The following is a 17,323-nucleotide window of genomic DNA, read 5'->3' as shown; positions in this document are numbered from 1 at the left end:
CTTTCAACCGACGCTAACGTTAAAGCTAAAATAAGCGACCTTATAACATCACGTCTGTGTTAAAATGATCGGTTAAGTTCCGTGACGTTCGTGGCTAACAAGCTAACCAGCGTCAGCGGCTAACGCTAGCCTCGTAAAGTGACGTTTAATAACTTCACTTTCGAACCTCAGAGGTTCACTAATATCTTACTGAGTGTGTGACGATTTTTACAGATGATTTATACTTCATATTAAGTCCATAAACGGACCAGCGTGAGCTCAGGTAGACCGGTTGTGAACCTGAAATAGCACTTTAAGTCCCGGTGTTATGGCGAGTATTGGAGGAAAACGGCGTTCCCCGGTGCGGGGGCATTTTGATCTGATAACTCCGAATGAGGTAAGCTGTGATTGATATCGATATTCAACTTTTAGTGTGCCAATGATAACGTTATGATTTTAGTATAACTTGACAACACATAGCTACATATATTTGTGTTGTTTGCTGTGTATGCAAGAGTTGTCCTACAACAGTAGAGCCTCATCCATGTTGAGGCGTCTTCGTGCAAAGCAGGACAATCATTTAGGAAGTCTGTGAGCGTCTCTGGATCCAACCAGAGATGGGCAAAAATACATCAAAATAGCCCACAGACAGACAGACAGACAGACAGACAGACAGATAGACAGATAGATAGATAGATAGATAGATAGATAGATAGAATTGAAGAAGCTTTACTGTAATAATGGAGGTAAGAGAGTGGGGAAAAAAAGCATATATTGCATATGTGTGTGTGTGTGTGTGTGTGTGTGTGTGTGTGTGTGTGTGCGCACATATATATATATATATATATATATATATATTATATATGTATATATACACGTATATGTATACGTATATATATACGTATATACGTATATATATACGTATATATATACGTATACATATACGTGTATATATATATATATAATATATATATATATATATATGCAATAATACAATAATAATTGTATTATTGCAATAATACAATGCTAATGCTAGCATAATACATGTCAGTGTAACTAAGCAAAGCTGTTAAAACTTGATTGATTATGTGTATATATATATATATATATATATATATATATATATATATATATATATACATATATACATATATATATATATATATATATACATAATATATATATGTATATGTATATATGTATATATATATATATATATATACATATATACATATTTTTTTATTAATGGGACTTAACAGCCCATAAACTTTGGCTTTGTATCAACAAGAAAATATTCATCACATATGAATAGCATCACACATTAGGCCTATGTATACTATAAAAGCAAAATATAGAATTAAAACCAATTGTACACAAAGAGCCTAAATACATGACTGTACTGAGACATGTTGTCCACTTGGCCAACTGTAGAATGTATGAAATAATACAACTAACAATACTTTCATAATATGCCTTTTAAATAAAATAAATTGGATATTTAATGTTTTTTTTTTTTTTTTTTAACAAATGGACATGTACTGTCAAAGCCTGGCTAACTGTGAACTATATTATCTGCCAGTACTTGATATGTCATTATGACATTCACATTGAGAAGATACAGCATCACTTGTAACACAGTGAGGTTAGATAGACAGACGTCAAGCTAGCTGACGTCTGTCACACTCAGATCAAACCTTGACAGACAATCCGTTGAACTTGAAGATCTGAAGACTGAACTCATGAACTGCTTTTTTATACATACAATACATTTTTATACATACAATAAAAATATTTTAAATACAAAATTACTCCACTCTAAAGTATTTTGTTACAAATTACGTTAGATTTTTTTATCGGCCCTATCAAATACAAATTACAAAATACTCAAAAGTATTTGAAATACGTATTTGAAAGTAATAGAAATACTGCCCATCTCTGTGATCCAACCTACAGCATCCCGGTGTAACGGGCCACATTAAACCCGGGTAAACTTTGTCCCAGGCCAGAGTTTTGACATGCTATGACTTTTGAATTTGACACTGAAACAAGATGCTTAGCTTCCAGTTCCTTTAATAACTGGAGATGTTCTTCTATTCTTATTGAACTGTTGCTCAAGGCGAGTTTATTGGTACAGCCCATTTCCACAACAAGGCAAGTTCAAAGTGCTTCACATAAAACCATTAAAAGCATCAAAACATAATGCAAAAGAAAAGGAGATTTAAAACCAACAGCAGGACTTCAAAGTCAGTTCTATTAAATAAGTAAAAAAGTAAAAAATCCACAATAATTTAAATAACTAAAATATTATACATACAGACAGAATAATTGTAGTATTGCAATATTATGTATACAGACAGAATAATTGTAGTATTGTGTATTTATGTTGCACAGATAATGTGACGTTAGCTTGGACCAGAGACGAATTTTAGCATATACGAGTGGTCATAATGAACTTAATATTTACATACATTATTAAGTTAATGTTTATCATCCTCGTTAGTCAAATATAACTTTAAGGAATGCCGATGCTTTAGCACAACGGGGTTTTTTTTAAGCCTAAATGTTAGCATAATGCTAACATCAATGCACAACTGTACATACATACATGTTCATATACATTATGTTAGATTATCATATTTATATTGTACATAGTAGTGAAATGTGTATGCTTAGTTTCTATGTTTCTACTTTGTTGTCTATGTTTTTCAATGTTTCTTGGTTATTTGTATACTCCATGTATGTACGCGGACAGCAATGTGTAAACCGGAGTCAAATTTAAGATGATTTCTAATTCTGATGTCCGTGTTTGTTTTCCTCTCGGAACAAAGCCGCTGAATTCAAACCGACCAATCACAGCGCGGGACACGTAAAAAAATCCGGACCCAACGTTCTACGCCGACGTCCCAGACAAACGGACCAATGGTTGACGAGGTGGGCGGGGCCTGGAGGGACAACAGCGGAGGATTCAAACGGAGAACATGGCCGCGGGTATAGATGCGGACGACAACGCGCACAGCAGAAGGTAAGAAGAACGAACGGAAGCTTTCGTTTCATACGCTTTGTCCCTGGTGTTATTTACACGGACGCGGTGGCAGCGTAGTGTTTCCGTGTGTACGTGGGGGGAATTATCCGCTCGCGTTAGCTAGCTAACGTTAGCACTGTTAGCTCCGCTGAGGGGGGGGGGGGGGGGGGGGTCGTGTGTTGGTGTGACGTCAACTGACGTTAATTTCACTAAATGTAAAGTGGAATTAACCCGCTGCTCCCGTGTTTCTTCACACTCGTTACAGCCGTGAACGTGATATCAATAGTCCCTGCATCGAACCCCTGCCTCTGTGTAGCTCATAATGTTCAAGCTCTGCTGGAGCTGTCAGAGGCGTTAGTGTCATTATTCTGTCCTTTCGTGGCTGTGGAAGCAGCTCTCTGAAGCCTGAGAGCCCACTGACACGTCACCGGGGTCGCATCAGCTTGTACACACATTTTAACTAACGTGGAATGTGATCAAAGATCCCTAATTATGAAGATCTTCTAGCTGTTGGCACCATTTAGGACTAAGCAGCCTGTGTTTTCTTCCCCCATTGCTGTGATTAGGTGTATGATGTAACCGTTAACAGTCTTTGTGTGTGTGTGTGTGTGTGTGTGTGTGTGTGTGTGTGTGTGTGTGTGTGTGTGTGTGTCCGTCCGTCCGTCAGAGGTACAGTGTGCAGTATGGTGATCAATCACGAGGAGTCACCGGGGGGCTCCCGCGCCAGCCGACCGCCGGTCATCTTCAACCCGGACTTCTTTGTGGAGAAACTCCGCCACGAGAGCCCCGAGGTTTTCCTGGAGCTGGTGCTCAGCAACATCACTCGCCTCATCGACCTCCCCGGCGCGGAGTTTGCGCAGCTCCTCGGCGAGGACGGCCCGAAGACCCCGACGGGTGGAAACGGGGGCTTCTTTCGCTCTTTCAACTTCCTCAAACGCAAAGGTCAGAGAAAGTAACAACGGCCACGGTGAACATCCCGCTCTGTGTTTTCTGTGTTTGTGATGAGACTGGCCTGTCTGCTGATGCCCTCACAGATAAAGGAGCTGTGTTTGGAACCCCGCTGACGGAGAGCTGCATCGCCCAGATCTACCAACTCATTGAGTACCTCAGCAAAAGTGAGTCATTAAACGCGAGATAATCGCCGCCGCTGTGACTTTCACGCGTGCGTTCACTGGCTGACTCCCAGCTGCTCTTACGCGCTCAGATCTGCACGTCGAGGGTCTGTTCCGGGTGCCGGGGAACAGCGTTCGTCAGCAGACCCTGAAGGACCTGCTCAACGGCGGGGCAGACGTGGACCTGACGTCCGGAGACTTCCACCCCAACGACGTGGCCACGCTGCTCAAGGCTTTCCTGGGAGAGCTGCCCGAGCCCCTGCTCACACACAGACACTTCCACGCACACCTGAAGATCGCCGGTATGAACGCCGCACCGCACAAAACACACTTGAGGCGTGAAACCGTGTCACGTTTTGAGTTAAATGCTTAGAGTAGCGGCGATGTTAGCTCGACATTTTTAGCAAAAAAACATGTTCTTCCTCACTTCCTCCACCCTTGTCCCGCCTCCAGATATGACTCTGTTCGACGAGCGCGGCAACAAGACCGCGGTGCCCAACAAGGAGCGCCAGATCGAGGCCCTGCAGCTCCTCTTCCTGCTGCTGCCTCAGGCCAACCGCTCGCTGCTCAAGCTGCTGCTGGACCTGCTCTACCACACGGCCCGGCAGCAGGACAAGAACAAGATGTCCGCCTTCAACCTGGCGCTCATGTTTGCGCCGCATGTCGTCTGGCCCAGACATGTGAGATTTTGTACTTTTCTTACGACACGATGAGGGTGCAAGGACCAGGTTCTCTTTAACGTATGAAAACATCACGGGCGACTTGTCATTCGGGCCTTTTTTGCTGGTTAAACGTCTGTGAATGCGGCTGTAAGTGACGACGCTGTGTCTCTGACTTCCCGTCCTCTCAGATGACAGCCGCTGACCTGAAAGACAATCTGAAGAAGCTGAACAGCAGCATGGCCTTCCTCATCAAGCACTCGCAGAAGCTCTTCAGGGTGAGTATCGACAATACACGAGATCATGAGTGCATGAATGCATGAGTTTGATTCCTGATGATGAAGTCTGTTTAACGGATGCGACGGTGGATGAGTGACTTGTGTCTGCTGCGTGTCCTTCAGGCTCCGGTCTACCTGAGGGATTATGCCAGAGCGCACTTCACCGGGACCAAGGCTCTGCAGACCAAGGTATAGTCTTCACTTCACCGCCTCTTTAAATGACATTTCCTTTTAAGAATTCCCCCTTTTGTCTCCAAACGTCAAATCAAATGCAGTTTCAAGAGAAAATAAAGTAAAGACATCGTCAATGTCAAATCTGAGGAATTGAGCAACAGTGGTAGACTTCAGTACATGCTAACAATATGGCGATCAATTTCATTTTGTCAGTTCACACGTGTGAAATATTTTCCATTTCAAGTACAAAGCCAAATGGTTTTGACGAGGTGCTATTGGGTCATCGCTTCACTGCTTTGGAGAAATTCTGCTTTGGCAAGAGATTAATTTCTCGGCTCAACTTACTGACAGAACATATATATATATATATATATATATATATATATATATATATATAGCTATTGTGCTCTCTGTTCTGAGCTCATTTGGTCTCATCTCTGGTTACAAGCTCCCAAATACCCACTTCACTCAATACCATTTAGAAAAACATGTTGAAACCAAGGTTAGAAATGGCCAAAAAAAACAAAACACCAATGTGACTTTTGCCGCCTCCTCTCTCAGGACGATCTGGAGCTGCTGACGCCGAGCGGCTCCCCGACTCGGCGGACCGCGTTGCCCCTGAAGAGGACGGCGGTTTCGGGCCCCGGCTCTCAGGAGCAGTACCAATCCCCGGCTCAGCAGTACACAGAAGAGGCTCTGAAGGACCTCTTCAGACACGTCCACCACAACATGCCGGACTCCGCCAAGAAGAAGAAACTCGTCCGACAGGTTCGCCCTTTTATTTATCCGAGGGAAAAAAAACAAAAACCCATAAATGCTGTTCAACTTCCACGAAGTCGGTACGTGAAATGTAAGCGTTGCTCTCTGCGTCCAATGTGCAGCTAGTCAAGCAGACGACCTCGGGGACGCCTACCAACCAGCACCAGCAGGAGCCTCCGGCGCCCAGCAAGAAGCACCCGCGCTCCCGCTCCTTTGGCGGCCTCATCAAGGTACTGAACACAAGTCACGAAGGCACAGTAACTTTAACAACACGGAAGTCAAAGTGTTAGTGTTGTCCCAGAGTCTTTGTTCAGCGTTTGGTTCTGTTGCCCGTTCATAACGTCCCCCCCCCCCCCCCCCCCCCGGTGCTCCGCTAACAGCGCAGAGCTCGCGCCGAGCAGCTGACGGGAGAGAGGCGGGTCCGACACGTCTCCCCCGACATCGTCGCCAAAACGGGAAGGAAGCCCGGGAAAGAGAACGTCACCCTGCAAGTACGTACACAACACCTAACGCTCTCCGGGTTTTTATCGGTGCTTTTTCTCTCCGACGCGACGTCACACACCTGTCAACACAAACGAATGTGCAGAAGAACCTGAACCAAAAAAAAGAGATGTGTGAAGTCTTGGGAGGTGAAGTATTGATTGATTGATTGATTGATTGATTGATTGTGTGTGTGTGTGTGTGTGTGTGTGTGTGTGTGTGTGTGTGTGTGTGTGTGTGTGTGTGTGTGTGTGTGTGTGTGTGTGTGTGCGCGCAGGTGAACAGACCATTAAATGCTCCTGTGTTGGGGAAGGCGGGGCTGGTGTTAAAGAACCCAGACTTTACTTTGAAGAAGGAGAAAGCTTCGAAGGTCTCTAAGGTATGACGCCAACGATCCCCAAATATGTTCATTCATCTACAGCAGTGTTTCTCAACGGGTCTGGCTGCGGGACCCACCATCACCCCTTAATGACGAGCCGTGACCCGAAGTGTATCTTTGAGAGAAGGGTGTTTTGTTTCCAAATGAGGGTTTTGTCCTCCAATGTAAGAAAATCCATCTCTCATGTAGTCGGTGTCGTACTTTGCGTTTCGCTCAATCAGCATGAAAACAAACTGTGTGGCTGTTCTTCTGTACTGTGAAATGAGTGTCTATTAGTATTACAAGGCATTAACGCCAAATACTGTTAAGGAGTGTGAATAACTCCGCTGCATAAAAAAAAAAAAATCCCCTTCAAAATAAAAGCACAGGATTTTTTTTCCATGCAAAGGCCCTTCAAAATAAAAGCACAGGATTTTAAAATAATTTTTTTTTAGGCAAAGGCCCACTGAAAACGGGTCCGCGACCCCCACCAGTTGAGAATCACTGCTCTAGAGGCACGCGAACGTAACCGCTTATCTTACGTCTTAGCTTTGTAAATTCACTCTTTCCAATTACTCTCTCTCTCTCTCTCTCTCTCTCTCTCTCTCTCTCTCTCTCTCTCTCTCTCTCTCTCTCTCTCTCTCTTCTCTCTCTCTCTCTCTGTCTCTCAGCAGGACTCCCCCTCTGTGACCCGGATGTGTTTCTCTCCTCCTCAGGAGATCTCACTGTAATGAAACCCTCCTCCTCCTCGTCTGGGACAGGACTTGTTGGGGCAGTATTGATATAATCGTTCATCGTAGTACGTCTAGTGTTTTTTTTTTTTTTTAACGGACTAACACGCAGCAGCTTTTACCTGCAGACCGGAGGCAGGAACTCACCGACACTTCTACAGACAGACCTCGAGGTCTAAAGTAACACTACGTGATGAGGATGAAAAGAAATCCACTCTCATTAATGCCCAACTCTTCTGACCTCCATACGATATCCGATAAGCTAAATCTGTCTTTCTACTTCCAGAAATGCCTCCAAAAAAATGTCAGTTTTACGGACAATATGAATATCTTTTAGCGTGATTCAGTTCAGTAATGATAACTGATGTGATGCATTTGGTTTGTGAGAACAAGAGTGGGACCAGAATGCAAATCTCTCCTTTTAAAATATCTTAATTTATTTATTTTTTTAACCACATGAATTCTGATGTTTCTTTCTGGGTTTTTAAGTCGATGAAAAGTTGTTTTAATATCCTCGATAATAACGAAACCATCCAGGAGAACAGGTCTCTGAAGGATCGAGTCTCTGAAGGATCGAGTCTCTGAAGGATCGAGTCTTCAGCGTTATGAAATGAAGTCTGATGAAGTCTGAGCCTTAATGTGAATCACTCCAAGCTAACGGTGAGCTTTGGTTTGTCTTCTCTGGCTCAGTCGACTGTATCACGATCTATGACCACTAGCAGTACTGACAGTCCAACATGTACTGTACAACATGTACTGTACAACATGTACTGTACACATGTTGTACAGTACACGTTTTATTTGGAAACTGTGATGTTGCCTTTTTTTTTTTTTTTTTTTCTCGGTCTGATGTGTTTTACCTCTTTGTCACTTGATGAGGAGCCGGTCACTTTATTCACATAAACAGGATTTCCTTGATTCATCATAAAACATTCATTATGAATCTGTCAAATATGAAATGTTGCCTTCACAGAATCACTCACAGGCCTTAAAATACCTTTTTAAAATACCTTTTCATGTTTTCTTCAGCTGGGTGGTGGACGGGTCGGGTGGAGATTTGTTGGTTTAAAGTGAAGTTGTGTTTTTGTTGGAGTGAGCAGAAGTCCGTTCCGGTCCTCTCTTCCTAACACCTGGTCTGGTATCTGAGGCGTGACCCGTGTTCAGAAGAGGCCGCTGAGTCTTGAGCGAAGCAGGAAGGGAACTTGTCACGTGTTTACGATGAAAACCCAATGCTGCTCCAGGTGTTCACAGGAAGCCACTTGTTTTTAACATGGAGTGTGAGTGAACGGGTCTCAAGCTCAAGGTCCGGTGAGGAGACCTTAAATCAAGTGACTCAATACTCCTGTAAACATTTGGGACCGTGAGACGTTCCTTCAGCTTTGCTCTTCACGGTTTGACTGAACTGACTTCTGCTCGCTGTGTTACCGGGCTGTGTTACCGGGCTGTGTTACCGGGCTGTGTTACCGGGCTGTGTTACCGGCCTGTGTTACCGGGCTGTGTTACCGGGCTGTGTTACCGGGCTGTGTTACCGGCCTGTGTTACCGGCCTGTGTTACCGGGCTGTGTTACCGGGCTGTGTTACCGGGCTGTGTTACCGGCCTGTGTTACCGGGCTGTGTTACCGGGCTGTGTTACCGGGCTGTGTTACCGGGCTGTGTTACCGGGGCGTCCGGCCCGCGGTGGACGTCGTATCGATGGGTTTGTTGGAAGTGATGACTGCCGCTGGAGCGCCGTACCTCCTCTCTGTTTTTACAGTATATCGTCGTGTTCTTTGTTCAGTGGTCTGCTCTACATGTGGACCGTTGGTGTTTGTTCCTAAATGATCCGGACTCAATTCATCTCAGCAGCCTTCTGACACTGAATCTCTGCTCGTCTCCTCACGTCGTCTCCTCGTCCTCTTCAGGACAGTTTGATCAGACGTGCTCTTAAAGGAGAGCTCGTTGTATTTATTGCTGTTTGGGAAACAACAACGTCTTCTTTTTTTCTTCTTTTTTGTGGATGGAGTTCATGAGCGAGACTTACGGTACACTGATTCTTTTTCATTTATTACGTAGTTTACTTTTGTTCCTCAGAAGAGAGCCGTTACACTCTGATGATGTTTGTCTTCATCTCATTTACATAAATGTGAAACGTCTAGTTACTGGTGTGTGTGTGTGTGTGTGTGTGTGTGTGTGTGTGTGTGTGTGTGTGTGTGTGTGTGTGTGTGTGTGTGTGTGTGTGTGTGTGTGTGTGTGTGTGTGTGTGTGTGTGTGTGTGTGTGTGTGTTCATGGATGAGACGTGGAGGAACGTCACTGAAGTTTTCTTTGGTTAAAGGTGATGGAGAAGAAAAAAAAGCACCGTTCTTCATCGTCATGACGATCTCACCTGTGACCGTCTGGTTTAATCTGTGGTACCCTTTTAATGTTGTTGTTGTTTTTGTATTTTAGTGTAAAATAAGTTCTCCTTGTACAGCACATTGATTCCTTAGCGACCCCCCCCCCCCCCTCCCCGCTTTGGATTAAACCTTTTTTTTTTTTTAATGTTTCCTGTTTCTTTTATTCATTCAACAGTATGATGAAATAACGTCCTGCAGTGCTGGTGTTTGCCCACTAGAGGGTGCTCTCAAACTACACAGAGCCAAACACGCTCTACTGTTCTACTGTCTCATCTTGACAGCTTCTTCCTTTATCATGAATATAATGATAGTAATATCCTATTGTAAACTCTTTCTCATACACAGTAAAAGAAGGTTTCACTGAAACGTTGTGATATTAAATACACGTCTAAGTATTTATGTTTTGTCATTTAGAGTTCTGCAGCTTTTTATTAGTCTTCATTTGAGATGACTTCATGTTTTTTGCCGCTTAAAATGCAACTAAAAACACTTGTTGATTATTGTCTTTATTAATGAATCATCTGGTCTATTAGATGTCATAAAATAAAACACGCTCATCTTCAAATTCTTTAAAGATATTCACTTTACTCTCATGACAGACGGACAAAAGCAGCAACTTCTCACATTGGACAATATGAAACAATGAAACATGACATTCACGTCATTAAGTGAAGTAAAGGACTCCTTGTTTCAGCTAAAGCAGTGTTTTCTTCTTCTGTGGTGACGCTGTTAACTTCTCTCATCTTCTCAATCAGCTGCTTATCTGAATATGGCTTCTTGTGCTGAACTTGCGTCTTAAAGATCTCACCTGAAGATCACGTCACACTTAAATCCTCTGACGCACTAATTGATCAAACCCATCTGTTTATGGGATTTGATCATAAGATGTTCTATGTGCCAGATGACGTCACACTGAGGGACTTCCTCTGAAGGTCTTGTGAGTCGACGCAGTTCAGACCAAAGCATCTGCTCTGTCGATCCCCAGATCAATTGAGACGCGTCTGGAGGAGAAGACCCCGCCCCCCCCAGAAGGCTATTATGGCCCCAGATATCAGGGGGGTCCACCGGGGGTCCACCCCACCCCCCCCCACACACACACACACACACACACACACACACACACACACACACACACACACACACACACACCCCCCCCTCTCATGGACATGTCAACATCTCGGCCCTCCTTTTGTTGCAGATAATCGCCCCGAACGACTCATTGAGTTTCAGCTGCGGGCCGAGGCTTCCTCCGCCCATGTGGCCACTTCTGAAGAGCGCCTGGTTAAATTAACCCGTCTCGTGGGGGAGTCCGCAGGGGGGGAGACACAGAAAAACAAGTGAGGCCACGGGCAATAATCACTCATGTATGGTGGTAAATTAAAAAAGAAAAAGAAAAAGGCGGGTAAACTGGTGCCCTCAAGCTGTGGATCGTCACACTGCAAGTGAACGCTCAATAGAGCCCGTTATTCTGGAGAATGTGATTACTCTCCTCGTGACCTCACTGATGATGTGATGAATATGACGACTCAAAGACACAATGTGTTCATTTTATCTGCTTACAGGAGAACTGAAACCATTCAGCTTCTCACATATAACCATTGATGTACATGTTGTAAATGGTTAAATTGAGGAGATTAATCAATGATTATTTATTTGTTGCACTGACAGGTTCAGTGTAACAGGCAGTATAACCTCATGTACTACACGCAGACGTATAACCTCATGTACTACACGTATATATGTATACCTCATGTACTACACGCAGACGTATAATCTCATACTACACGTATATATGTATAACCTCATGTACTACACGCAGACGTATAACCTCATATACTACACGTATATATGTATAACCTCATGTACTACACGCAGACGTATAAACCTCATAGTACTACAGGTATATATGTATAACCTCATGTACTACACGCAGACGTATAACCTCGTGTACTACACGCAGACGTATAACCTTGTGTACTACACGTATATATGTATAACCTCATGTACTACACGTATATATGTATAACCTCATGTACTACACGCAGACGTATAACCTCATGTACTACACGCAGACGTATAACCTCATGTACTACACGTATATTGAATATGTATAACTCATGTACTACACGTAGACGTATAACCTCATGTACTACACGTAGACGTATAACCTCATGTACTACACGTAGACGTATAACCTCATGTACTACACGTAGACGTATAACCTCATGTACTACACGTAGACGTATAACATGTACTACACTCAGACGTATAACCTCATATACTACACGTATATATGTATAACCTCATGTACTACACGTAGACGTATAACCTCATATACTACACGTAGACGTATAACCTCATGTACTACACGTATATATGTATAACCTCATATACTACACGTAGACGTATAACCTCATGTACTACACGTATATATGTATAGACCTCATGTACTACACGTAGACGTATAACCTCATATACTACACGTATAATATGTATGACCTCATATACTACACGTAGACGTATAACCTCATATACTACACGTATATATGTATAACCTCATGTACTACACGTAGACGTATAACCTCATGTACTACACGTATATATGTATAACCTCATGTACTACACTTAGACGTATAACTCATGTACTACACGTAGACGTATAACCTCATGTACTACACGTAGACGTATAACATGTACTACACTCAGACGTATAACCTCATATACTACACGTATATATGTATAACCTCATGTACTACACGTATATATGTATAACCTCATGTACTACACGTAGACGTATAACCTCATATACTACACGTATATATGTATAACCTCATATACTACACGTATATATGTATAACCTCATGTACTACACGTATATATGTATAACCTCATGTACTACACGTAGACGTATAACCTCATATACTACACGTATATATGTATAACCTCATGTACTACACGTAGACGTATAACCTCATGTACTACACGTATATATGTATAACCTCATGTACTACACGTAGACGTATAACCTCATGTACTACACGTAGACGTATAACCTCATGTACTACACGTAGACGTATAACATGTACTACACTCAGACGTATAACCTCATATACTACACGTATATATGTATAACCTCATGTACTACACGTAGACGTATAACCTCATGTACTACACGTATATATGTATAACCTCATATACTACACGTAGACGTATAACCTCATGTACTACACTCAGACGTATAACCTCATATACTACACGTATATATGTATAACCTCATATACTACACGTAGACGTATAACCTCATGTACTACACGTATATATGTATAACCTCATATACTACACGTAGACGTATAACCTCATGTACTACACGTATATATGTATAACCTCATATACTACACGTAGACGTATAACCTCATGTACTACACGTATATATGTATAACCTCATGTACTACACGTAGACGTATAACCTCATATACTACACGTATATATGTATGACCTCATGTACTACACGTAGACGTATAACCTCATATACTACACGTGTATATATGTATAACCTCATGTACTACACGTAGACGTATAACCTCATATACTACACGTAGACATATAACCTCATATACTACACGTATATATGTATAACCTCATGTACTACACGTAGACATATAACCTCATATACTACACGTATATATGTATAACCTCATGTACTACACGTATATATGTATAACCTCATGTACTACACGTAGACGTATAACCTCATATACTACACGTAGACATATAACCTCATATACTACACGTATATATGTATAACCTCATGTACTACACGTAGACGTATAACCTCATATACTACACGTAGACATATAACCTCATATACTACACGTATATATGTATAACCTCATGTACTACACGTATATATGTATAACCTCATGTACTACACGTAGACGTATAACCTCATATACTACACGTAGACATATAACCTCATATACTACACGTATATATGTATAACCTCATGTACTACACGTAGATGTAGCTTCATGACTCACATTTGTTTCTCTTAAAGACAGCGTTTCTGTGGAGATTAAAGCTCCATTTGAATTTGAATTTCAGAGCCGTGCCAGTGAATTCATAATAGACCTTCTGAGTATAAGCTCTGTGGCAGCTTATGGCATTCCGGTTATGCCAATCTTACAAGAACCCCCCCCTCCAACCCAGGTTCCTGCAGCCCGGTGTGCTGTCTTGGCACTGAGCCGAGGCACAAAATAAATAAGAACCTTATCACGTTTAACAGCAGAACCCCCCCCCCCCCCCACACACACACACACACACTCACATACACACATGTACAATCATTTATTTCTACAAACTGGTTCTCCTTTTTTCTGTCCTCACATTTTTCGCTGGAGCTTTTCGGTCGGATGTTTTAGTGTGATCACGATTTCCTCTCCTCTCCTCTCTCCCTTCCTTTCCTCCCTCTCTCCTCGGTGTGTCCTCACAGCCTTGGGCTCTTTTCTTGCCCGAGGGAGGAGAGCGCGTGTGGGGCGAGAGAGAGAGAGAGAGAGAGAGAGAGAGAGAGAGAGAGAGAGAGAGAGAGAGAGAGAGAAAAAAAAAGGCTGCCGTCACTGGAGGTGGTGGAGCCCGCTACTGCTGTCACTGAATAGATGTGAGTTCACTCCGGGTGCTGCTGTGTGTGTGTGTGTGTGTGTGTGTGTGTGTGTGTGTGTGTGTGTGTAGATGTGTGTGACTGTAGGCGGAGGGAGGGAGGAGGAGGAGGGTGGGGGGGCGTGGGAGGAGTCTCGGTGCTGTTATTTGTAAAAGCTTTTGATGGATGATTGCTCAGTGTGTGTGTGTGTGTGTGTGTGAGTGTGTGATAGAGGGAGTGAGGGAGTCCCCCCCTTTCTTTCTGTTTTTTTTCTTCTTCTAGTGGCTCACTGTTCAGTGCACAATGACTCAATGAAAAGTGGAGGGGAGAGGCAAACACACTGTACGGCTGCACGAGAGAGAGAGGGAGAGAGAGAGAGAGAGAGAGAGAGAGAGAGAGAGAGAGAGAGAGAGAGAGAGAACACACACAGGAGAGTAGAAGAAGAGAAGCCAATTGGAGGGAGCTCTAAAGCCAGGGACAACAGGAAGAAGAGGAAGAGGAGGGTATACTTGTCTTTTTCCCTTGACATCAAGTTGCAGCTGAACTTCACCTGGCTGTGCTGCCGTCTGTCTCAGCCTCTTTCACGCATTCCACTCGTTGGACTTTAAGCATTTTCCTCCACTTTTTGGAGGTGTGCTGGTGCTGCTGGTGCTGCTGGTGCTGCCGGTGGCGGTCAGTCTTCCCTGGGAGAAGGATGGTGAAGGAGGGGAGAGGATCTGTCGGCTGGTTTCTGCAGCGTGGCGGAGTGCCGCAGGAGAGCAGGATGCCTGCTGGGGGAAGCGGGGATGGAGCCGGGTCAGGAGGCTGGAGGAGGAGGACGGCGGCCCCAGGCAAGGCTCATCCGTCTGGGCTGCGGGCGATGCTGGCGTGGGGAGTCCTGGTGCTGGTGGCGGGACGGGGAGGCGTGGAGGCGTGCCCCACTCCCTGCAGCTGCCTGGGGAACACGGTGGACTGCCACGGCCTGGGGATCCACTCCGTACCCAGGAACATCCCCAGAGGGACCGAGAGGCTGTGAGTAGTCATGTACCAACCACGTGTGTGTGTGTGTGTGTGTGTGTGTGTGTGTGTGTGTGTGTGTGTGTGTGTGTGTGTGTGTGTGTGCTCATGTTATTCTATAGCTCTGAGGACCACACGATCACGGGTGGATAGATGAGGGGAATCCTTCAACGTAACGGCATGTTGCTGCTCCTCAGGAGCAAAATCTGGGTTTATGGTCAAGACCAGGTTTTAGTTTGTGACGGTCCTCACAAGTATCTTAGAACGCATTTGATTTACGTGAAACTTGTGTGTGTAAAACAGGAAGAGAAAGAAGCGGGGTTAATTATCCGACTCCTCCTGTGTGCACTTCATCTCACAGCATCCTTGTGTGTGTGTGTGTGTGTGTGTGTGTGTGTGTGTGTGTGTGTGTGTGTGTGTGTGTGTGTGTGCATGCTTTATGTGCCATTCCTGGTTTGTTGCAGTGCCTCTTCTCGTCATGCTCCTTCCAGCTCTCTTTACCGCTAGTCTGTTTAACTTCCTATCACACACACACACACACACACACACACACACACACACACACACACACACACACACACTTTGACTCTCCACTTGACTCGCAGGATTCAGAGTGCTGGTCTGCGGCATCATCTCTCTTTCCTGCAATTGTTCCCTGAATCGCCATCTTTTCACTATTCACAAATATCGGTCGGTGTATGAATTCCTCATCGCCTGTGAGAGACAAACTCCAAGCGTCTCGTCTTCTTCTCTCCTCTTTGCTCTGTTTCTCACTCTACTCACCTCTGCATCCTGTTCAGCTTATACACTAGAACTTCACAACATCTCCTCACCTCTTGCTTCTGCTGCTGTAAGACAGACTCACTATACAACAAGCTGTAGAGTCTTAAAGCTGCATTCTCTCTAGTGTCCATCAGGGGGCGACTCCTCTGGTTGTATAGAAGTCTAGTCTAAAATGACTCTACTTCTCTCTTGATTTATTCCCTCAGTAAACATTGTAAACATGAGTTTATGGTCTCAATCTCTAGTTTACAGTCTTCTTCAATACAGCATGATGTTCATTTAGTACATTATGCTCCATTTAGAGTCAAACACACCATAAAGCAGGGGATGATTTAGGGGCGGGGCTACACAGTGATTGACAGGTCTCTACCAGAGCTGTTTACGGCGTCTCTACGTCACTCCTCCACAGTCCAAATATGGTCACTTCCTGTTCACTGGTTGCAGAAAACCAAGATGGCGACGGCCTCGATCCAAATCGCTGAACTCAAGGTTTTGAAGCGGCAGTCGACAAACCTGCCTGTAGCCGTCAGAGAAGCGGCGTGAACAAGCCAAGTTACGGTCATACTTATCCTCTCAAAAACTGTAACGTAGCTGCAATGCATTCTGGTCCGCTGCTGATGCTGTCGGGTGTCTTCAGTTGCCGTCTCTCTGCCCGTTCTGCAGTCATTGTCTCTTCTAGTGCTGAAGCTGAATGTCGGAGCGCATCGCCGTCTCTAGAACCTGCTGCGTAACCTCTACTGTAGCTGAGACGTTATATAGATATATATATATATATATATATATATATCTATATATCTATATATACATATATATATACATATATATATATATATATATATATGTATATATATATATATATATATATATACATATATATATACATATATATATATATATATATATATATATATATATATATATATATATATATATATATATATATATATATATATATATATATATACATATATATGTATGAAAGCACT

The 17,323-nt window shown here is 43.5% G+C and overlaps 1 protein-coding gene and 1 pseudogene across 2 annotated transcripts; both read left to right on the top strand.

Moving 5' to 3' along the window:
• Positions 1–2,897: 2,897 nt before the first annotated feature.
• Positions 2,898–10,023, top strand: LOC137867908 (rho GTPase-activating protein 19-like). Of its 2 annotated transcripts, none has more exons than XM_068704374.1 (12): positions 2,898–3,001; positions 3,669–3,943; positions 4,036–4,116; positions 4,206–4,415; positions 4,567–4,793; positions 4,964–5,050; positions 5,174–5,239; positions 5,786–5,992; positions 6,106–6,213; positions 6,364–6,474; positions 6,741–6,842; positions 7,496–10,023. In XM_068704374.1, the coding sequence occupies exons 1-12, from the start codon at positions 2,958–2,960 to the stop codon at positions 7,550–7,552; spliced, it is 1,575 nt and encodes a 524-aa protein (XP_068560475.1). In that variant the 5' UTR covers positions 2,898–2,957; the 3' UTR covers positions 7,553–10,023. The 2 variants fall into 2 exon arrangements, with proteins under 2 accessions (XP_068560475.1, XP_068560474.1); XM_068704373.1 differs by having other exon boundaries at positions 7,493–10,023.
• Positions 10,024–14,934: 4,911 nt separating this feature from the next.
• The window catches only part of LOC137867892 (slit homolog 1 protein-like), a 29,377-nt pseudogene continuing 26,988 nt past the window's right edge, over positions 14,935–17,323 (top strand).

Source organism: Cebidichthys violaceus, unplaced genomic scaffold (genome assembly GCF_023349555.1).
Source record: "Cebidichthys violaceus isolate CVI_PGR_0920_01 unplaced genomic scaffold, fCebVio1.0.p SCAF_90, whole genome shotgun sequence".
NCBI lineage: Eukaryota > Metazoa > Chordata > Actinopteri > Perciformes > Stichaeidae > Cebidichthys > Cebidichthys violaceus.
The sequence above is the reverse complement of the archived record's forward strand: the minus strand, read 5'-3'. Positions and strand labels throughout refer to the sequence as shown.